General features: G+C 49.5%; 1 protein-coding gene across 1 annotated transcript in view; it reads left to right on the top strand.

The window, feature by feature from the left end:
- traf3ip2a (TRAF3 interacting protein 2a) overlaps positions 1-24,346 on the top strand; it is a 121,851-nt gene that overhangs the window by 16,375 nt on the left and 81,130 nt on the right. The window contains exon 2 of the mRNA XM_072500040.1: positions 23,399-24,340. Within this exon, the coding sequence (XP_072356141.1) occupies positions 23,399-24,340 (942 nt within the window). The remainder of the gene's footprint in view (positions 1-23,398; positions 24,341-24,346) is intronic.

The following is a 24,346-nucleotide window of genomic DNA, read 5'->3' as shown; positions in this document are numbered from 1 at the left end:
TTCTGGTTAGGGTAGTGGCGCCGGACTGTCTGGGACAGTATCGGCTACCTGAGCACTCGTTCTTTGTTTCCCGGAGATGGGCCATCAATATGTAAATCGACCCAGAGTTTCGGTTCCGTCTGCTGACTGCCTTCCAAATATACATTCAGGCTCTGCGCCTGCTTGTTGTTTTGTATTGTCCATTTTTCTCTATAGGCTCTGCGAGTGTCCATTTTGTATACTGAAAGTGGCCATCCCAGATGGCTACACACCCTCCTTGTGATCCTCAACGCGAAGCGTGAAGGATCATATTACTGAATCTTCTCTGTTCTCTGCCTAAGTCGAGCAGCCGCAATCAAGGACAGGTTCTATTCTACTCTGTCCTATGGATTGGAACCTTTACCAAAATTGCTTTATGTACATCACATTATTATAAAATTCTAAGGGGCGCTATAACATTCAAGCATGCATTACATTTCTTTTTCATTTAAAACACGGGATCCTCTAACTATCCTTCTCTAAACTATCCTTAGTCAATCAAAACAATTTACAAACAGTATAAACTATTTAATAGCAGCATCACATATCTGGTCGAATGAAGGGATAGGCAGAGTTGTGCCTCTGGGGGTGGAGTGTGTGGTGTCTCTGTATCTTGACGGTCAAGTACAGAATTTCACATCTTTTATTAGAACAAACAAAAAAATTAGTCAATGCACTTTATTTACTTAGAGAGAGGGGGGGTTTGCTGGTGTCCGAAAATAGGGGGTCTGAGTGTATATACCGGAGTGTGGGAGGCTTTCCTTTGCCATTTCCGAAGTCTCAGTGTCTGGATGACACTGCAGAGTATCGCTATGACTAACAGTGTTTCCACGATGTATGAAAGGGAATATCATTTTATAAAGTTGTCACACCAGGTTGGTGTGTCAGTGGCTGTCTCTAGGTGTGGTGTGTGGCAAGGATGGGAAGCATTCATGGCCTGTGGGTAGGGGTCAGGGGGGTGGTGTCTGCGCACAACTGTAGTGATCCCACGAAGATCCAAATGTAGATCATGATGTCTGTCTTCATGTTCTCTTTTTCCTTCCTGGTCTTCCTTCGTATTCTGTTCTGGGTTTCCTGTGGACACAAGCATAGAATCTGTTATTACCTTGTTTAAGATCTCATACGTCTGTCTGTCTGTCTCTCCTTTTATTATCAATTGCCCATTAGAATTGTCACCATATGTGACTCCCTCAATTAAAACATTTTTTTTCTAACCAAATATTTTTGGGGACAAGACATCCGAAAAAGAAAATACTGTCACAGTGCGAGCAGTCTCGCAGCCTGTGTGATCGATGTGCTGAGTGGGCGGACAATTTCTCCATCCAGCAGCAAAGCGTTTCATCCAAGTGTTTGAGGATGTAAATAGCATGTGGGAGAGCGGCCTAAGGGTCGTCGGAGAACAAACAAAACTCGTGGCAAAGAACATTCTTTAAACCACAGACTAAAAGAACAGTAAAAGAGTTTTGAACCAAAATCTCCGAATGGGGTGCGTATGGGCCGCGGCGGGGCAAGAATGGGTGGAATCCCCGGGTAGGACGGTGACCAGTGCTGTAGGTGTACTACCCGAGCGTAGCTGACCAGATGGGGATCCGCAGGCAGGGCGGGGACCAGTGTCGTTACTCCACTGCCTGGGTGACCGGACAAGAACGGAAAGAATTTGTGTTCATCGTGGATACTGCCTCTTATGATTCCTGTCGAATCAGAAGAGTAGCTATGACTGGGTGTCTGTCGACAAACATGCTCCTCTAACTACCATTTGGCATTAAAAGAGTAGGTCTGACTGCATCAAATTTCTGCGTGGGGCCATGAATAAACTTTATCAAAGGGTCGTACACAAACAAACATTCAGCATTTAAAACTAAAATAACAAAATCGAGCAGGCTCCATCAGAAAGGACACCGTAAATCTTCATCGATTCCTTTTGACCATCATCTGGACACCTCATTGCTCTATAGCGAAAAGAGTCGCAAAGGGGCTCGTCTGGTGGGAGTCAGACTCTGAATCAGCATCTTCACGAGTTGCCACACTCGTGACTGGAGTAGCTGTGCCAAGGCTGCTTGGGGCAATGTGGGGTCCATCTCATCATTATGGATGAGTCGGTAGGAATTGTCGTGGTGCCCATGCTTGGTGTCGAGGTTGGAGGTGGCAGGGGGCAATTTATAGTCGTCGGGCAGTGGGTCCGGTTCAGGAGCTTTTATATAAGTGGTCTCAAAGGGGCCGAACAAATCCTGTTCGGAGTCGCTGGGAGTGGAGCCTGGTGCAGAATTGAAATTGTGAGGTGGTTCCATGGGGTCTAATGTTTCAGTGCTGTCGGTGCAGGTCGAATGAAGGGAGAGGCGGAGTCGTGCCTCTGGAGGTGGAGTGGAAGTGGTGTCCGAGGATGGGCTGGACTGGTTGGGGGAGGGTAGGAATAGGTCGTCCATGGGCGGGTTGTGTTCGTCTGCTGCTGCAAGTGGGATGTGGTGTGAGTGGTTGCTCTGTGTGCCATAAGCCTTAAGCTGGTTTATGTGAAACCATCCTGACTTGCCATTGGGATAAGTGATCTTATATACGGAGGGGCTGACTTTATCGGAAATGGAGTAGGATCCTGCGAATTTGGGGGAACAAAATGAACTGGGGTTGTACAGGGAGAGCATGACCTGCTGCCCGACTAAAAATTCTGTGCCGTGTACCGTTTTGTCAAAACATACTTTACTTTGCTTCTTTCGTGTACCAAGCCTAACAGCTGCGGCGAGCTGGGCTGCTTTAACATTATCGAGAATCTGCTGTACTGCTTTCTCATGGGTGAGGGCGGTGACTGTGGGGCTGGCCAAATCAAGTCCAAACAAGTATTCTGTTCCCTTCATGGATCATCTGGTCATGAGGGTGTGGGTGGTGTATCCGGCTGAAGTGGATACTGTTATCCTTATGAACATTAGTGCAAAGGGGAGAACTGTGTCCCATGTGGTACTGTGCTGTTGCACAATTTTCCTGAGGTTTCATAGAATTTACAGTGCAGAAGGAGGCCATTCGGCCCATCGAGTCTGCACCGGCTCTTGGAAAGAGCACTCTACCCAAGGTCCACACCTCCACCCTATCCCCATAACCCAGTAACCCCACCCAACACTAAGGGCAATTTTGGACACTAAGGGCAATTTATCATGGCCAATCCACCTAACCTGCACATCTTTGGACTGTGGGAGGAAACCGGAGCACCCGGAGGAAACCCACGCACACACGGGGAGGATGTGCAGACTCCGCACAGACAGTGACCCAAGCGGGAATCAAACCTGGGTCCCTGGAGCTGTGAAGCAATTATGCTATCCACAATGCTCCCGTGCTGCCCGTTTGCCTTGAGGGTTCTATTCATTCTCTCTACGATTCTGCTTGATTGGGGATGATGGGCAATGTGGAACTTTTGTCTGATGCCGAAAATTGTGAGGACATTTTTCATGACGCGTCCTGTGAAATGTGAGCCTTGGTCTGACTCAATGCTACGGGGAAGGCCCCATCTTGTGAAGATGTGCTGCGTTAGGATCTTTAGCCGTGTTAGTTCTGGATGGAAAAGCTTCCACCCATTTCGTGAAGGTGTCGATTACTACCAACACATACTTAAAACCATTCTTGCAGGGGGGTAGGGGACCTATGTAATCAACCTGTACATTTGTCCAGGGGCCATTTACAGGGCGGGTGTGACTGAGCTGACCTTTCCTCGCATACCTGTCTGGATTGTTCTGGGCGCAAATTAAACAATTTTCAATGTAATGCGTTACATTAGATTTCAAAACGGGCCAACAGCGGAGAGGCCTGAGGTGGGCAAGGGTTGCATCTATCCCTTGGTGTCCATGGTTGTCATGGAATTGGCAAATAATTTGGTTTCTGTCTTGGGTGGGGACCACATAAATACCATCCTTTAAAATTGTGCCGTTGGGTGTCGTTAAAGTGTTTCTGCACTTATCGTAGGGGGCTGGGAAGTTACCTTTTAAAACTTCCCTGAGCTTTACGTCTTCCTTTTGGGCCGGAGCTAAATCTTGGATATTGGTCTGAGAGACCTGGACCGCGTGTACTGGGGCACTCTCGGGGGGGGGGGGGGGGGGGTTCCAAATGTGACTATGTCTGGAACCTGCCTTTGCTTGGGCGTCTGCCTTAACGTTACCGGGGGGGGGGGGGAAGAATGATGGTGGCTAGATTCCCACAGGGGTAGGAATTCCGTTCAACTATTGCAGACATATAGGCCATCGGAGTATATGTCGGCTGGGGTCGGGAACGGGTTGGGGTGCTCTACAATGTATGCTACGGCTGCTAATTCTGCTGCCTGCGAACCTAGATGTCCAGACAATTTCAGTGATATCTCCTCTAACGCGCGCCCCTGCGCGTCCTCTACATAAATGCCATAACCAGTGATTCATTTACTGTTTAAAACTGTGGAAGAGTCATCCATATAAATCTTAAGAGGTGCGTCTGTGTCTGTGGGCTGGGGTCTCTGGGGTGTAGTACCTGGTTTCGGGTGAGCTGATTTGGGTACAAAGGGTCCTGTATTGTGCCTGCTGATGATCTCACACTCATGTGGGGTGCCTGCGTACTGTAAATTGGCTGCGAGAAACGTGTATGTCTTAGTCCTTTTAACCGTAATGTCCCGTCCTTGTAGGAGTAGGGTCCATCGTGCGGCGCAAATTTGGCTGACTGTGCCGTCCTTTAGTCTACTGTCTAGTAGAAGTTGGGTTGGGGTGTGCTCTGTTAAAATGGTGACGGGGTTGAGTCCTGTTATGTACGCAAAGTGCTGAACAGCCCAAAAAACTGCGAGCAGGTGCCTTTCACAGGCAGAAAATCCTTTCTCTACCGGATCGAGAACTCGTGAGGCGGATGCTACGGGGCCTAAACGATCATGTCTTTCTTGGAGGAGCACTGTCTAAAGGGTTCGGTCGGTAGTTGCAACCTCAATTGCGTATGGGGAGAGTGGGCCTGGGACCTGTAATGCGGGAGCTGTGCTGTGGGCTCGTTTTAGTGCATCCACAGCATCCGTGTGCTGTGGAAGCCATTCCCATGGGGCTTGCTTTTTTAGGAGTTCGGAGAGAGGGGCTGCCTTTGTGGCAAACCCGTCTGTGTTTCCTGCAGTAGCCAACCAGTCCTAGAAATGACCGGAGGGCTGTGACATTATGGGGCAAGGGTAATTTGACAATGGAATCAATGCGTTTCTGCTCGATCTCGCGTTTGCCATGGGTGATCACTGTGCCTAAATAAATTACTTTTTCTTGGAGAATCTGGGCCTTTTGGGGGTGTACCTTACAGCCGATTTCATGAAGGAGTTCTAATAATTCAGTGAGAAGCTAAATGTGCTCTCCCTTAGTGTCCGTCTGTAGAAGTAAGTCGTCTACATATGGGACAAAGCAATCGGGTCGGGAAAAAATAGCTAATCCATTTGCCAGCTGTCGGTGGAAAACGGAGGGGGAGTTGTGGAAGCCTTGTGATAGGCACGTCCACGTGTATTGCTGTCCCTGGAAGGTGAAAGCAAATTTGTATTGGCACGCTTTATCCAATGGAATGGACCAAAAGCCATTGCCGATGTCCAAAACCGTGAAAAATTTTGACTGGTGTCCCTGTTTTAACATTGACTCGTGGCTACGATGGGGGCTGCTAATGGGGTCACTTTGTTTAGTTCCCTATAATCAATGGTCAGTCGCCATGAGCCATCGGGTTTCCTGACGGGCCAAATTGGGGCATTGTTCGTTCAGGCTACTGAACGAAGTACGCCTTGGTGAAGCAAACTTTGTATGACCGTTGCGATTTCTCCCTCTGCTTGTTGGGGAAACCCATACTGTTTTTGAGGTTTGGGGTCGGGTCCTGTAATGTTGACTAAACCTGTTATCTTGCCGCAGTCGTGCTTGTGCTGGGCAAAAGAAGCTTTGTGTCTCTGCAAAATGTCTCTAACGTCTTTGTCCTGACTAATGGCTCTTGGATCAAACCAGAAGTCTCCTACTGTGCTAATCTTGTGTGCGTAGTCTCCAACTGTGAGCGTGGCGGGGGCTCGTGCTGCCTTTGCCATTCTCCACACACGGGGTCGAACGAAAGATTGTGGGAGCTCATAAAGTCTCTCCCCAAAATGTGTTCGGCTGTCTGGGGTAGATCTACGAGAATGACGGGGTGTTTGGTTTTAATGTTTCCTATCTGAATCGCTACAGGGGCTGTGATGTGTCCCTGCTGCAAGTGTCCTGTGAAATCGCTGAGGGTAATGGTGTCTGTGGTGGGCCAAGTGTCTCGTTGGAACATTCTGGAGGAATTTAGTGTGGTATGGCACCCTCCTGTGTCCCAAAGAAATTCTACGGGGTGTCCCCAGACTGTGCCTGCTACTTCCGGACTTGTCCCTTCCGGACTTGTCCCAAAGGGTGTCGCAGACCCAAGTTGGGGAGTCTGAACACTGTCAATCGGTGCCGTTCATGTCTGTGTTCTCAAAACTGGCGCTAACACTATGAATGGGCTTGTCTCTATTCTTATTCAGGGTATTTACCTGCTGGTTTCGCTGCTGTTTCTGGGGGGCATTCCACTCTCGGGCGTAATGTCCTAACTGTCTGCAATTGTAGCACTCTTGGGATTTAGGCTTCTGTTTCTTCCCTCGTTTACCCATGCGGGGTTCTGATGTGTCCTGACTGGATGCATGTTAGCATCTGCCTGCTCTTCATCTGCTTTTCCGTATTCTGTCTTTCCCTGAAGGGACTGTTCCCAAGCGCGGGATAATCTTTTTAAAACGCATTTCTCATTGTGTGTATAGTCTGAGGGGTCATAATTAGCGCAAGCTCTCTGTCCTGCTTCGGTCGCGTGAGAGACTAGGATTCAAGTCCATTTGGCCATATTCTCTGGTGTCAAATGGGCACGGGCTAACTCTCCAAATACCGCTGTGAAATGAGTCCAAAGGCGTCCAGCCAACGCTGTTGGGTGCTCGGTCTTTTTCTGCCTCCATTTATTGAGGCCTTCTACGGGATCTCCCTTATCGTAGCCGATCGCATCTAGGATCGCTGCATGCAATTCTTGGAGGGTGCCTCCTCCTACATTTTGTGGGTCAGGAAGGGCTGCCACGACTGAGGGGTCGAGGCTCAAAACTGTGAGCTTCACTTGCTCTTTTTCATCAGGCCGCTTGTTGTTTAACCCTTGCCAAATAATGGTGTGTGTCTGATGTGGATTGGAACAGTGTTATTTTGTCTCGCGCGTCCCTTAATTGAGGGTGGTGTACAGAAAATCTAGGTCTCCGTTTGTTGTGGCCCTGCGCTGTGTGGTGACAGGGTTCATGGGATTGTGCTCTACCTGTGCGGTCGGGGGTGGGGGTGCTTTTCTTTTCTGAGGTTTGTCCTGAGTACATGTTCCATGTACATAGCGGTGGGCAATCTCATTTAACTCCTGCCAATCGGGGCCATTTTCCTGATCTAACTGGGGTCAAATGTATTCTGGAAACCATTTTGTACAGAAAGCAGGGATTGCAGGTCTGCAATTTGCTTTTGGCATTTGGCGTGGTCTACCGAGCTCTGCCTTTGTTCCGTCGTGGAACTGTGGAGTGCTCCTAGGGCTGCTTTTAAATCGTTACGTTGTTTCTTTAATTGCTCGTCTTGGTGTTCTGTCTCTTCTCGTACCAACACCGCGCGTTGCGTGTCTTGGTAGGCCTTATCGTATTGTGACTGAAAGCTGCTTAGGTGAGCGAGACAAGATTGATGTGCCCGTTTGATATCAGCCATCTCCTTGTCCTTCGCCGCTAACTGCTCTCTAAGTTGCCTGTTAACTTTTTCGCATTCGCTAACATCTCCCTCACTATTCTTCTCTCTGTCTTGAATCTCTCTGCGGAGCGTCTTCACGACCTCCTCTGTACCTCGCAATTGTGCCAAGCAGGACACGATTGCCATCAGCTTACGAGCTTTTCCTCAGCTTTTCTTATGAATCTCGGTCAGGTTCTCCCACCAAGTATGTCCGATACGCCCGAGACCTGTTTCGTCATTTGCACAAAATACGCTCCAAAGGGGCCATCCTTTCCCTTTTAGATATTTCTGAATTTCCTCTTCCCATATGGGACACTGCCCTGCTCTATTGGTCGCTGCGACCTCGAATTCCTGGGGGTTCATAAGGCATTCCATTGCTTCATTGCCATCTCTACTGTTATCTCTGGGTTTCTACCGAATTTGGAACAGGGCGGAATAAAGTGGTGATGTAAACACGGGTACAGCTTACACTATTTTCCGGTCTACAAAACTCCCAACAGTTTTACGCAACAAAATCTATCAAGGTTACCTTATATCCCTTGTTAGTACGCATGCAACTTACGCACTTCTGAATTTTGGGGGTTTGATCGATATTGGTCTTCCGCTTGTGGTTTTTACTTTTCCCAATTGGGTTTCTGATGCAAAGTTGGGTTCTCTCGGAGTGACAAAGTCACTCCTAGGTCGAGTCCCATCAGAGTCACCAGTAATGTTGCTGTATAATGTTCTTTGTTCTTTGTATTTACTTGCTATAAATATGGCCTTTCTTAATCCTAATTATGAGTATGCTTTCAGAGTCACCAGGTATCTCTCGATACCGCCACAAGGTTCAACCGAATACCGATCAAAGAGCCAATACACCAGTTTGTTCAAAGTCAATACTACTTTATTTACACACCGTATGATTTACTCATGCACAATAATGCTACAGGCTAAACTACATCTATCACGAACACCTATACTTAACTTCGGGTGCCCACTTAGGTCAGAGGAACAATGGCCGTTATTCGGATCTGAGGCTGTTGGGTTTGAAGAGGTAACAGGAGAACAGCTAAGGTCGTCCGTCTGGTAGCGAGTGTTGAACTTGAACTGCGTAGGGTAGTGGGTGCCTGGAACTCGCTACCGGAGGAGGTGGTGGAAGCAGGGACGATAGTGACATTTAAGGGGCATCTTGACAAATACATGAATAGGATGGGAATAGAGGGATACGGACCCAGGAAGTGTAGAAGATAGGATGCTCTCTATCGCACATCTGTAGAAGTTTGTGAGAGTCGATGCAGACATGCTGAATTTCTTTAGCTTCTGTAGGAAGTAGCGACGTTGTTGAGCTTTCTTGACTGTTGCATCAACGTGAGTGGACCAGGACAGACTGTTGGTAATGGTGACCCCAGGAACTTAAAGCTATTGACCACCTCACTTCGGAGCCATTGATGCAGGCGGAAGTGTGTCGTGCTACGCTTCCTGAAGTCGTTGATCAGTTCCTTGGTCTATCTGACATTTAGAAAGAGGTTGTCTTCGGTACACCATGCAACCAAGTGATTTATCTCCCTTCTGTAGTCTGATTCGTCGTTGTTCAAGATGTGGCCCACCACAGTCGTATCATTCGCAAACTTATAGATTGAGTTGGACCATGCAGAAGCATGCAGAAACTCTGGCTGTATTTCTTCAAAAGCTGTTTCAGCTGGTTTGTTCACCTTTCCAACCACACTGCTCTTCTGTCTGCAGACATACCTTTTAACTGAACTGCGTAAGCTCATAAGATATAGAAGCAGAATTAGGCCATTTGGTCCATCGAGTCTGCTCCACCATTCGATCATGGCTGATCTCATCCTGGCCTTAACTCCACCATCCTGCCCGTTCTCCATAACCCTTCAACCCATTACCAATTAAAAATCGTTCTAACTCCTCCTTAAATTTACTCACCGTCCCAGCGTCCACTGCACTCTGGGGTAGCGAGTTCCACAGATTCACAACCCTTTGGGAGAAGTTATTTTCTCCTCAACTCTGGTTTTAAATTTGCTACATATTATCCAAAGACAATGACCTCATTTTAGAATGGTCCACAAGAAGAAACATCCACGTCTACTTTATCCATACCTTTTATCATCTTGTACCTCAATTAGATCTCCCCTCATTCTTCTAAACTTAGACTAGATCTAAACTGTTCAATCTCTCCATGTGCCAAACCCCTCACCTCTGGAATCTGTCTAGTGAACCTCCTCTGAACTGCCTCCAATGCCACACCATCTTTCCTCAAATAAGGGGACCAAAACTGCACAAAACTCAAGGTGAGGTCTCACCAATGCCCTGTACTGTTCCAACAACAATTCCTTACCTTTATACTCTAATCCTTTAGTTATAAATGCCAACATTCCATTTGCTTACTTTATTATCTGCTGCTCGAAGGGCCAAAAGGCCTCCTCCTGCTCTATCTTCTATGTACCTGCACACTAGTTTTCTGTGACTCATGCACGAGGACGCCCAGATCCCTCTGCATCGGAGCACCCCGACGTCTCTCTCCATTTAGATAATAAGTGGCCGTCCCATTTTTATGACCAAAGTGCTTGACCTCACACTTATCCATGTTAAACTCCCATCTGCCACATTTTGGCCCACTCTCCTAACCTATCTATAGCCATTTGTAAGGTTCTTATTTCCTCATTGCAACTTACTGTCCCACCTATTTTTTTTTTTTTTTTTTTGTTCCGTCTGCAAATTTGGCTATAGAACCTTCTGTCCCTATAATCCAAGTTAATATAGATTGTAAATAGTTGGAGCTCAAGGGCCGAACCCTGTGGCACCCCACTAGTCACATCTTGCCATCCAGAAAAAGACCCATTTATCTCGACTCTCTGCCTTCTGTCCGTCAGCCAGTCTTCTATCCAAGCTAATAAATTACTCCTAATCCCATGTGATCTCACCTTGTGAATTAACCTTCTGTGCGGCACCTTATCAAACACCTTCCGGAAGTCCAGATATACTACATGTACAGGATTCCCATTATCCACTTTGCTTGTTACATCTTTGAAAAACTCTAGCAAATTCGTCAAACATGATTTGTCCTTTGTAAAACCTTGCTGACTCTGATGGGTAATGTTTTTGACTTTCCAAATGTCCTGATATTACTTCCTTGATAATTGATTCTCACAATTTCCCAATAACAGATATTAAACTAACTGGTCTGTAATTTCCCACATTCTGCCTCCCTCCCTTTTATTTTTTTAATGAACATTTTATTGAGGTATTTATGGTTTTATAACAGCAGAAGAAACAATGTACATACAAATATAAACATAGTCCAAAAGCCGTCGTCGTCCCTCACAGGCCCCACCTAACATCCTACTCTAAACTAAACCCCCCCCCCCACCCAACCTTCTGCTGATGGTTAATTTTCCCCAAAGAAGTCGACGAACGGCTGCCACCTCCTAACATTGACCCTCTCAAGGCGAACTTGATTTCTCCAGACAGAGAATGCTAGCCATGTTAGTTAGCCAGGTCTCCGACATCAGGAGCTTTGAGTCCCACCAAGCTAATAGTATCCGTCTCCAGGCTACCAGGGAAGCAAAGGCCAGAACGTCTGCCTCTTTCTCCTCCTGGATTCCCGGGTCTTCCGACACTCTGAAAATCACCACCTCCAGACTCGGTGTGGCACCTTGGACATGACATCCGCAAACCCCTGCCAGAATTCCCTAAGCTTCGGACATGCCCAGAACATATGGACATGGTTCGCTGATCCTCCCGCACACCTTGTGCTATCTTCTACCCCAAAGAACCTGCTCATCCTGGCCACTGTCATGCGGGTCCGGTGAACGACCTTAAACTGTATCAGGCTGAGCCTGGCACATGTTGTGGACGCGTTGACTCTACTCAACACGTCCGCCCAGAGACCATCCTCTATCTCTCCTCCTAACTCCTCTTCCCACTTGCGCTTCGCTCCTCAGTCTGCGTCTCCTCTGACCCCATGAGTTCCTTGTAAATGTCCGAAACCCTCCCTTCTCCCACCCACACTCTGGAAACTACCCTGTCCTGTATCTCCTTAGGTGGTAGGAGCAGGAAGGTTGAGACCTGCCTGCGTAGGAGGTCCTAAACTCATTCCCTCCCGTAAATTCAAATTTCTACTCCAACTCCCTCAGGCTAGAAAATCTCCCCTCTATAAACATATCGCCCATCCTCTCAATCCCTGCTCTCAGCCATCTCCGGAACCCTCCATCCAGCCTCCCCAGAGCAGACCGGTGATTATTGCAGATTGTAGACCAGATCGATGCTCCCTCTGCTCCCACATGTCTCCTCCATTGTCCCCAGACCCTCAGGGCCGCTACCACCACGGGGCTGGTGGAGTACCGTGCCGGCGGGAACGATAGAGGCACCGTTACCAATGCCCCCAAATTCGTACCCTTGCATGATGCCGCCTCTACTCGCTCCCACACTGGCCCCCACCCACTTCCTAATCATGGCTATATTCGCTGCCCAATAATAATTACTAAAGTTCGGCAGAACCAGCCCGCCCTCACCCCGGGCTACACTCCAGCATCCCCTTTTTTACTCGCGGGGTCTTACCCGCCCAAACAAAGCCAGAGATCACCTTATTGACCCGTTTAAAGAAGGACCGCGGAATAAAGATGGGGAGACACTGAAACACAAACAGAAATCTCGGGAGGACCGTCATCTTCACCGTCTGCACTCTCCCAGCTAGAGACAACGGGAGCACGTCCCACCTTCGGAAATCTTCCTTCATTTGGTCGACTAGTCGGGCCAGATTTAACTTGTGTTCCCATTCCCAGGCCACCTGGATGCCTAGGTACCGAAAGCTTCCCCCTACCACTCTGTCATGATATGCAGACACACGCATAATGATATACAGACAAGCAGCTAATGGGCACAGAGAACAGGACATGACCAATAAGCAGGCAGGACACTCAGAGGTGGGATCTGACTATAAAAGACACGAGGCACTCACACTCTGCCTCTTTCCACTGATGAACATCGAGAGAGTCAGTCAAGGGTGTTGTTACAATCTCACACCTCCACCATGTGGCTAAGAGCTAGTCTGGTTCAGTCGGACAGAGTAACCACACTTAAGTTAGCAGAGAGTCGAACACACAGATAACTAACTGTGCTATTAGTTCAATAAACCTGATTGAACTAACTTCAAGGTCTAGAGTATCTTTCTGATCTATGCTGCATCCAGTTGCAGCCAGTGTTAGACCAGTGTACCTAACACGACATGATACCAGGAGACTACTAATTTAAGGTGGCTTACCTCAGTCCGTTCCGTGACGACCAGCAAATGTATCCCGGCACCATGGAGAAGATTCAGGCTCCTCACCAGCTCAGGACCTCCGCCAATCTCAGTGCCAACTGGCGGATATTCAAGCAAAGTTTCTGCTGTACATCGAAGCCTCAGACCTCGATGGTGCGTCTGATTAAAGGAAGATTGTGCTTCTCCTCTCAACTGCAGGGCATCAAGCCATCCAACTCTTCAGTTCGTTTAACTTCACCGAAGGCCAGGACAAGACAAAGTTTCAGACCGTCCTGGACAAGTTTGATAGTCATTATGAAGTGGACACCAATGAAACCTTTGAGCGCTATATATTCAAACAACGCCTGCAAGGTAAAGATGAATCTTTCAATGCCTTCTTAACTAACCTCCGCCTGCTAGCGCTGTCCTGCAACTTTGGTGATAGTGCTGACTCCATGATCAGAGACCAAATTGTTTTTGGAGTTCACTCTGATCCTCCTGAGAGAGCAGCTCTTAAAGATCAAGCATATGACCCTGCCAGTCGCGATTGAAACATGCACAGTGCATGAGCACGCAAAAAATCAAGTGTTCCCAATACAAATCGGCTGAAAATGAGAAGCTTGCCTCCCACGAGGCAGAGAGTGTGCAGGCCATCTCCCGGATGCAACGCCTCAGCATTGAAGACAGCGGCCATCTCGCAAGCTTTTCCCGGAGCCCCACGCATGCGCGATGCGAACGGAATAACGAAGCGGCCGACACCCACACTGCGCAGGTTCAGATGTCTGCCGACCGCACTGCGCATGTGCGACGACGTACACAGCGTCACGACGCCGACGTCATGGCGTGCCCGAACTGTGGCAACGCCCACTTTAAGGGACACTGCCCTACAAGAGGTAGGCGATGTTTAAACTGCAGGAAGCCTGGACACTATGCAGCCTTGTGAGGTCTGCACCACCAGTCAGGGGCCAGCGCTCCCAATTCCGACGACAGCGCGTCCAGAATGTGCAACGACGATTACAGGATTCTGATCCTGGCAATACAACGGATCCAGAGGACGAGTGCCCGGAGTCCGCCTACCGAGTGGGCATCATTGCCACACGTGAATATGCCACACCGAACTCATCTCGCATTCAGTCAATCCTCGCTGTGGATTCGGTGAACGAATGGCGTGCGGTGATGCAGGTCAACCGCTGCTCCATCCAGTTCAAGCTGGACACAGTTGCTTCTGCCAACCTCCACTCACAGGCAGTCTTCAAACGCATCAAGAAGCCCCCCAAGGTCCTTCCAGCAGCCTGCCAGCTCCCGGATTATAACAGTAATGCCATCACGGCACTGGGGTCCTGCCATCTACTCTTCTCCAACTGGAGTACCCATGCATGGCTACGGTCTGAAATTGTCAAGCCGGACAGGGCAACCCTACTGCAGGTCGTCTGCGTATAGCGAGACTCTGTGCCCCTCCCCCCGGGACCAGCCCCTTCCAGCCCTTTGAGGTTCTCAACGCAATTGCCAGCGGCTCTATGGCCAGCGCAAACAGCAGTGGGGAGAGGGGGCATCCCTGCCTCGTTCCAGTGCAGCCTTAAATAGCCCGATGTTAACCTGTTCGTCCGAACACTTGCCACGGGCGCCTGATACAGCAACCTGACCCAGTCAATGAAGCCCCGCCCAAATCCAAACCGCCCCAGTACCTCCCACAGATATTCCCATTCCACCCGATCGAATGCCTTCTGTTCATCCATTGCGACCACTACCTCTATGTCCCTACCCTCTGGGGGCATCATAATCACATTCAGCAACCTTCTTATATTGGCTGCCAACTGCCTACCCTTAACGCATCCCATAAGACCATAAGACATAGGAGCAGAATTAGGCCACTCGGCCCATCGAGTCTGATCCGCCATTCAATCATGGCTGATATTTTCTCATCCCCATTCTCCTGCCTTCTCCCTATAACCCCTGATCCCCTTATTCATCAAGAACCTGTCCATCTTTGTCTTTTAGCCTCCACAACCTTCTGTGGCAAAGAGTTCCACAGATTCACCACCCTCTGGCTGAAGAAATCCCTCCTCACCTCTGCTTTAAAGGATCGTCCCTTTAATCTGAGATGGTGTCCTCCGGTTCTTGTTTTTCCTACAAGTGGAAACATCCTCTCCACGTCCACTCTATCCAGGCCTTGCAGGATCTTGTACGTTTCAATAAGATCCCCTCTCATCCTTCTAAACTCCAACGAGTACAGACCCAGAGTCCTCAACCGTTCCTCCTCCGACAAGTTCTTCATTCCAGGGATCATTCTTGTGAGCCTCCTCTGGACCCTTTCCAAGGCCAGCACATCCTTAGATACAAGGCCCAAAACTGCTCACAATACTCCAAATGGGGTCTGACCAGAGCCTTATACAGCCTCAGAAGTACATCCCTGATCTTGTATTCTAGCCCTCTCGACATGAATGATAACATTGCATTTGCCTTCTTAATTGCCGACTGAACCTGCACGTTAATCTTAAGAGAATCGTGAACAAGGACTACCAAGTCCCTTTGTGCTTCTGATTTCCGAAGCGTTTCCGCATTTAGAAATAGTCTATGCCTAGATTCCTCCTTCCAAAGTGCATAACCTCACACTTTTCCACAATGAATTTAATTTGCCACTTATTGTGGTTTCCGCCCCTCCGCGCCCCCCCCCCCCCCCCCCCCCCCCCCCCCCCCCGAGCTCGGACACACATATGCAAAAGAAAAACAATCCCAACCCAATTGCCTGAAAGAAACACAAAGAAAATCAAACTGAAGATCCAACATCTAACATTCACGCCTCCATCCCCCGTCAGAGCAAATGCAAACTTGAACTCACACAGCTCTGCAGCAGGCCCCAAATCAATACAGAAGGCATTACAGATAACGTCCAAAAACAAAAACAAATTTCAACATGAGCGCTGCAGCAAAGCTCAAAGACCTCAGTCCCCTGCCAGCCCTTTCCTTCTGGCGAAGTCCATCGCTTCCTCGGGCGACTCAAAGTAGAAATGTTGCTCCTCATAAGTGACCCAAAGATGGGCCGGGTACAGTAGTCCAAACTTAAAGTCGACCCTTTTCGAGACGGTTATCTGCTTGAACCCTGCTCTTCTCCTGGTCACGTCTGCACTCAGATCCTGGTATATACGCAGGCCGCTATTCTCCCATTTACAGCCTCGTGTCTGCCTGGCCCACCGTAAAATATGCTCCTTGTCCAGGTCCCTGTGGAATCTCACCACCATTGCCCTCGGAGGGGGTCCCCCACGCGCGGCTTCCTCGCGAGCGCTCTAAGTCCTGTCCACCTCCAAGGGTCAGGAGAACGTCCCCATCCCCATTAGCTTCTCGAACATGTCCGCTATGTATGCCCCTGCGTCCATTCCTTCGGACCCCTCCGGAAGACCAACGATTCTCAAGTTCTGCTGGCGGGACCTATTCTCTAGCTTCTCCACCTTCTCCAGGAGCCTTTTCTGTTGGTCTCTCCGCATCCCCACCTCTAACTCCACTGCTGTTTGATGTTCCTCCTGCTCAGTCAGTGCCTTCTCCACTTTCTGGATCGCCCGATCTTGAGCATCCAGTCTGAGTTCCAGCCGTGCAATCGACTCCTTAACCGGGTCCAAGCAGTCCCGTTTCTGCTTGGCGAAGCCCTCTTGTATAAACTGCATCAGCTGCTCCGTAGACCGCTGGGTCGTCGAGCCAGGACTCCGTTTGTCCGCCATGCTTTCTCCCGCTGCAGCCTCAGCCCAAGCCTTCTCCATTCGCCTATTTCTTCCTATGCGAGCACTCCTGGTCCGCTTCTCCATGCACCGATGTAGGATTCCTCTTCACACTTGCATCCACCATCAATTTTCAGTATCAAATCCGACAAAAAAATCGGGGACAAAGGTCCGACCCGAGCGGGGAGCCACAAATGTGCGACCTACTCCTTCATAGCCGCCACCGGAAGATTTCCCTCCCTTTTTGAATAAGGGTGTTACATTAACATTTTTCCAATCCACTGGAACCTTTCCTGTGTCCAGGGAATTTTGGAATATTATAACCAATGGATCCACGATCTCCGCTGCCACTTCCTTTCACACACTAGGATGTAGGCCATCAGGCTCGGGGGACTTGTCTGACCTCAATCCCAAGAGTTTGTTGATTTCCCAATTGATGCTGATTCCAAGTTCCTCCCTTTACATTACCTGTGAATTGCCTGTTCCTATAGGAATGGTACTTGTGTCCTCCACTGTGAAAACTGAGGCAAAGTATTGATTTAGCATCTTTGCCATTTCTGTTTTCCCCCACTATTAACTCAACAGTTTCATCTTCAAAGGGGCCAACATTCACTTTTCGGAGAGCAACCGGTTGGCTTCTGGTCCCAGCCTCATCCAGAACTCTTATGGACCTGCTTTTCCTGCAAATACTCCTGATGCCTTAGCCCTACCCAGTAACAACGTCAACCTACCAAGCTGAAATTTAATTAACTCCACAGGGAATCCCCTTAATCCAAACAAAACCCCATTAGCCCAAGTGTTTTGCGATGGCTTACTTGCTCGCCTACAAAACCTTTGTTGGCTTTTAAGCTAGGATTTATTTCAAAACGTGACTGCAGCAGTTGCACACTAACTCAGGCTATTAACCCTTACCTCACCACATACCTGTAATACAATGTAGCTGAAATCCCTGCATTCATCACAACAGTGCGGCATTATGTATTAAGACTGAGTAGTTTCAGAATTCAAAGGAACATTCCTCTCGATGTGAACGCTACGTGATGCCGCGGGCCCAATCTTTTCTCTGGCCTTTTGAGTGGATTAAAATCACCCCCATTGAGTATAATGCGGCAACACTGAAGGCGACTTGACTGTCAGTTAACTAGGTCTAGATTTTCAGTGCATAATCAGAGCAAAGTACGTACTTCCCTTCCGCGAAATGGGATGGAAACTGTTTACGGGCTCTTTGCACTTCAGATTCAATCTCTACCCAAATCCCCGTCTGCTCATGGCCCATCCACCAAGGCTTTGCCAGTAGCCATTTGGCTCCACATTTTGCGTCTTTGCGCTCAGATAAGATCAGCTCAGGATTGTGAGGAGCAACCGTCACGCAGTGTGCATCACCCAGAGAAACACTGGTGTGGGATATCTGAGCCTGAAGTAGCTGCTGATGAAAGAAGGACTTGCATTTCTCCAGAGCCTCGGGATTTCCCCCAAAGTACTGAACAGCCGGTTTTCGAAGTGTAACCTCCGGTGAAATGTAGGAAACCCGACAGCCAATTTGCGCACAGCAAGCTGCAACAAACGGCAATGAGATGCTGCTCCAAATGTAAACGGGCTGGTCCAGGACCTTCTGGTGCTACTGCCCCTCCTGAACATGGGTGCGTGCAACTCTTTTCCTGCAGCCACACCGGCCTGAAAGCATCCAATCCTGTCCGATCTCGGAAGCTAAGCCTGGTTAGTACCTGGATGGGAGACGGCCAGCTGCAGTAGGTGTTGGGCCTATATTAGTGTGGCTCAGTTGGTAGCATCCTTATCTCTGAGTCTGAAAGTTGTGAGTTCAAGTCCCTCCGAGGTGGACATAAGAAATAGGAACAGGAGTAGGCCGTTCGGCATATCCGGTCCCCTCCACCATTTAATCGGATCATGGCTGATCTGGCATTCCTCACTTTTCTGCCCTTTCTCTGTAACCCTCTCCTTTGGAATGAGACATCGAACCAAGGCCCAGCCTGTCCTCTCAGTTGAGTGTCAAAGTTCCCGCAATGTTATTCTGGAGAGGAGCAAGTGAGTTATCCCTGAGGTCCTGCCCACTATTTACTCCTATATTAATATCACCGAATCAGGCTCTCTGATCATTATCACATTGCTGTTTGTGCCAGCTTGCTGGGTCCACATTGACTGCTGCATTTCCTACATGACAGCAGTGACTGCTCTGCAGGAGTACTTTTTGGGCTTCTTATGTCGGGCTTTCATCGGCACAGAACCTGAATTTGCCATGCAGTGCCTCACTTTGCCACCAGATGGCGGTGGACCATTGTATTTCAGGACATGGTTTTGTGGCGGACTGGGTGGTTAGCGGTGAATGTGGAATGGAGGTCGGTTCTCGGTTTCAGGCACCCGGGGCAGCGATGTGGCTCCAGTGCATGATACCCAAGTCCGCCTTGAGCTTCATCTGGGTGAGTTGCCTGGGGAATCCATGAGAGTCCCTACAGTGCAGAAGTAAGCCATTCAGCCCATCGAGTTGCACCAACCCTCCGAAAGAGCATTCTACCTAGGTCCACTCCGCCCTATCCCCGTTACCCCCCGTAACCTAACCTGCACATCTTTTGGACTGTGGATGGAAACCGGAGCACCCGGAGGAAACCCAGGCACGGGGAGAACGTACAGACTCCAAAACAGTCATCCGAGATCGGAATCGAATCTAGGTCCCTGGCGCTATAAGGCAGCAGTGCTAACTACTGTGCACCGTGCCGCCCTGGAGGTACGATGGGCAGCATTAAATACCCTGTCAGCAGCAGCCCTGGGGAAATACCAAGAGAGGAAGGGGGGTGGGGTTAGTGGCTGAATTCATTCTGGTGGTTAGTGAGTGTAGGGTGAGGGAAACTTGGGCAGCAATGGTGCAGGTTATTTTAGGGAGGTTATTTTAGGGCAACTTACTCAAACTTCATTTTCGCAGCAGAATGATACACTCTGCCCTCCAGATTGTCGAGCCTCCCGGGGGCGGGGGGGGGGGGGGGGGGGGGGGGGCAGGATGCTAGCACTGCTTGGCTTTCATTACCGAAACTCAATTGTAAATGGCACCATTAACTTCTCTGAGCTCATAGGGGGAGATGGTGAAGTAATCCCAGAGGCCCAGGGTATTGCTCTGGGGATATGGGTTCAAATCCCGCCCCCACGGCAGATGGTGGAATTTAAATTCAATTAGTATATTTTTAATATAATTTCCCAATTAAGGGGCAATTTAGCGTGGCCAATCCACTTGCCCTGCGCATCTTCGGGTTGTGGGGGCGAAACCCACGCAAACACGGGGAGAATGTGCAAACTCCACACGGACAGTGACCCAGAGCCGGGATTGAACCTGGGACCTTGGCACCTTGAGGAAGCAAGCCTAACTCACTGCGCCACCGTGCTGCCCTAAATTCAATTAATATAAAGCTCATTTCCGAGCCCATCTGATGCTCTTTAGGGAAGGAAATCTGCTACCCTTGCCTGCACGTGACCCGCAGTAACGTGTTTTTAAAAAAATTATCTTTATTGTCACAAGCAGGCTTACATTAACACTGCAATTAAGTTACTGTGGAACTCCCCTAGTCGCCACACTCCGGCGCCTGTTCGGGTACTCAGAGGGAGAATTCAGAATGTCCAAATTACCTAATTCTGATGACAATGGGAGGAGTGGAGAATTAGGTGTTGGTCAAATTTAGAGAGGAGGAGACATTTAAAGGAAGTGTCATAGGTTGAGGCAAAGATTCTTAAAGATCTTAAAATGTAATTCAACCCATCAGCAGCCTTTGTCTGGACTAATGGGGGTGGGTGCAGGATTAAGTTGAGACTGGGCAGATAGTTAGCAACAGCTAGGGTGGGGGGAGGGAACCGCAGACAAGTGATGGTGCGGAAAGAATCCAGCTTCCTCTTTGATAGCTACTAAAACTCAGATGGTGCTGCATGGTGGAGAGTCACAGCACTCCACGTGTCGCTCCACAGCACTCACTGGCGTCCTGCTCATTGCTGCGACCTGCCTGGAGCCCGCTCTCAGGCCACAGATAACCATTACTGTCATCGAATTTTTTTTTTTACAGTGCAGAAGTAGGCCATTTGGCCCATCGAGTCTGCACCGGCTCTTGGAAAGAACACCCTACCCAAGGTCAACACCTCCACCCTATCCCCATAACCCAGTAACCCCACCCAACACTAAGGGCAATTTTGGACACTAAGGGCAATTTATCATGGCCAATCCACCTAACCTGCACATCTTTGGACTGTGGGAGGAAACCGGAGCACCCGGAGGAAACCCACACGCACACACGGGGAGGATGTGCAGACTCCACACAGACAGTGACCCAAGCCGGCATCGAACCTGGGACCCTGGAGCTGTGAAGCAATTGTGCTATCCACAATGCTACCGTGCTGCCGCTTGAAATACTTGAAATACAAATTCTGATTTACTCAAACATATCTCATCTACAACATTTTTGGAGAGATAATTGCTTTTGATGCCGAGACTATAAACTATCTGATTATTGGGAAGACAAGGCAGAATGAATTGGTCCCTTGGGGGCCAAATGTATGTTGCAATTTGTATCTCAACATCAAGGCTGCTGCATGTGTCCTTGCGGAAGATGAGGAACTCACCATTTGCCTTCCTGCCGACCCAAACGCCGAGAAAGCCGTTGTACGCGGTCGTTCCAAAGCCTATAAAACGACAGATTGGCATAACCTCCTTTCGTTTGGACCCTGTGCCCCTTTTAATAAAGCGTTGGATACACTGGGCGGGATCCATCAGCTGTTCAGGGTGGCGGGAAAATCCGGCCACATGCTGGGACAAGGGTTTCCCGACAACGAGGGGTGCTGTCAATGGGAATTCCTGTTGACAACGGTTGGACCGCTGGATGCTGCTGACAGACTGCCTTCCCCACCACAAAACACGGGGTAGGGTGCTCGGTACATCCCGCTTTATTAACCACTTTCCCAACCTCATCAGCGCCATGCTGTGAATGATTATAAAAAACATAGTGTGAAGTGCTTTAAGACGTGTCTCGGATATCTGCAAGGGCGTTAACTAAATCTGAATCTCTTGAGTTATTTTTACTGAAGATACGGGGGTGGCACAGTGGTTAGCGCTGCTGCCTCACAGCGCCAGGTGACCCGGGTTCAACTCCGACCTCGCTGACTGTGTGGAGTTTGCACTTTCTCCCTCTGTCTGCGTGGGTTTCCTCCGTGGGATCCAGTTTCCTCCCACAGTCCAAAGATGTACAGGGATTGGCCATGATCAATTGCCCCTTGATGTACAGATTAGGTTACGGGGGCAGGGCGGGAGTGTCGGCCTAGGTAGGATGCTCTTTCAGAGGGTCGGTGCAGACACAATGGGCCGAATGGCCTCCGTCTGCATTGTGGAGATTCTATGATATCTACTGGTTGATATAAAATATTTCTAGTCCACACGTGACAACAACTTGCCTTTACATAACATAGTGAAATGTCCTAAGGTGTTTCACAAGAAATTTGACACTGAGCCAGGTAAGTGTGGGTAGCACAGTGGTTAGCACTATTGCTTCACAGCTCCAGGGTCCCAGGTTCGATTCACAGCTTGGGTCACTGTCTGTGCGGAGTCTGCACGTTCTCTCCGTGTCGGCGTGGGTTTCCTCCGGGTGCTCCGGTTTCCTCCCACAAATCCTGAAAGATGTGCTGTTGGGTGATTGGACATTCTGAATTCTCCCCCTGTGTACCCGAACAGGCACCAGAATGTGGCGACTAGGGGCTTTCCACAGTAACTTCATTGCAGTGTTAATGTAAGCCTACTTGTGACACTAATGAAGATTATTATTCAGTGGGTGTTAGGACAGGAAATCAATAGCTTTGCGAAAGTGATGGAATGCGAGGTGCCTCTTTAAGGAGGAAAGAGAGTTGGAGATGTTTGAGGAGCGACGTTTGAGGGTATTTCTGAGCTTGGAGCCCAGGTGGAAGACATGGCCCCCAACGATTTAAAATCAGGGTTGCTCAAAAGGCCAGAGGTTGAGGAAGGCGAAGTTCTCGAGGGGTTTAAAGCTGGTGGGGGGGGGGTGGGGGGTGGGGTGAAAGTAGACAGCAGGAGATGGGCGGCTGCATTTGCGCTGAACATGGGCGCTTGCCGAGACAATGGGGGAAAGTGGGGTCAACAGGGGCAATCTGCTGCGCAGGAGACCTCGCAGTCAAGAAAAGTCCGATTGTAACAAGTGTCAAAAGCACCTGTGTCGCGGGATTGTTCGCGGTCTTAACCAGGCTAGTGGAGGAGGAGGTGGACCCGGAGCCTTTGGTGGCGATATTTGGGATCGCAGGGAAGCCGGAGCTCATGGAGAGGAGGAAGGCCGATGTCGTGGCCTTCGCCTCTCTGATTGCACGGCGGCGAATTTTGGTGGAGTGGCGGTCGGCATCGCCACCGGGGGTAGCGGCTTGGTTGGGTGACTTGTACAACTTCCTGCGGTTAGAGAAGATAAAGTATGAGTTAAGGGGCTCAGCAGAGGAAAGGTGGGGGATGTTCGTGACCGTGTTTGAGGAGTTGTTTGGCGCGGGGGGGGGGGGGTGAAAAGCTGGAAACAAATCTGTGCCGACTGTAGGGTTGATTGTTGGGAAGTATGTTTACCGGGATTCGCTGTAACCTGTTTTTTACATGTTTGTAATAAAATACATTTAAAACAATAAAGCGCCGGTGTCACCTCACCCTGCTCATCGTGCTTCTCCGCAATCTTTTTGTTTTTCAGCAAGGGCAGACTCCCAGAGCAGGGCCGAGGAGGTGGACGAGAGCCTGCATTGCTGGATCCAGCCGTCAGATTCACCAGCCGACTGTGTAGAGGGGAAACTGGAGGCGCACAGGCAGCGCGTCAATGGGGGAAAGGCTGAAGCCAGTCACTGCGACCGTGCACCCGCCCAGCACGTGTTCGCCTATGAAATGCCAGTAGGGAGCAGCGCCCCAGTAAGGGAGCAGCTAAGACCTGCTCTCCAAGCTCCCGACCCTGGCAGTCATCGCTATCAGCCCCAGCCTGGGGGTAACACTGAACAGTACCATTTTCCACTCGGGGAAGCTCCCGGGAAGCCAAGGGAGGCACTGGAATCTGATTTTAAGGATTTTGCAATGGCAAACGAACATGACCGTTCCTCGGGATTCGGGAAGGGTGCCTCTTCCGGCTACTCTGACACCAGCATGTTCTTGGCTGCGATGGCCAAACAAAGCCAGTGGGGAAGGTTGGATCGATGCAGCCGGCCTGAGAACAGCGAGCAGGTGAAGCCAGCCTCATTCCCAGCTTGTTTAGATGCCGGGGCCTCCTCACTCAATCAGGACCAATCCCGTGAAATCGAGAAAGGATTGTTTGACGCTTTTCCACGTTTAGCCAGAAACCCTGCCAGTGTTTCGCTAAGCAGCACGTCGGAGTGTCAGACCCAGTTGGAATTACCCAGTAAAGACACTGGCTATGAATCTCAAGACGACATTGGAGTTGGGCAGCTGGATGCCCCCGGACCGCTCCTTTCAGGACTGCATGACCTGGAGCCTCCCAGCCCTTTGCGGTCCTGGGAAATCTCGGCGGGAGAGTCCCACATGTATCCAGTGTTTCCATACGCCAATACCCCAGGCTACATTATTCCGTACTCTCCTGGCGTTCCTCAGTACAGATACCAACAGGCTGTTCAACAACTGCAATCCCCATGTAAGT

Source organism: Scyliorhinus torazame, chromosome 4, assembly GCF_047496885.1.
Source record: "Scyliorhinus torazame isolate Kashiwa2021f chromosome 4, sScyTor2.1, whole genome shotgun sequence".
In the NCBI taxonomy this organism is placed as follows: Eukaryota; Metazoa; Chordata; class Chondrichthyes; order Carcharhiniformes; family Scyliorhinidae; genus Scyliorhinus; species Scyliorhinus torazame.
Note: the sequence above shows the minus strand (reverse complement) of the source record. Positions and strands in the feature narration are given on the sequence as shown.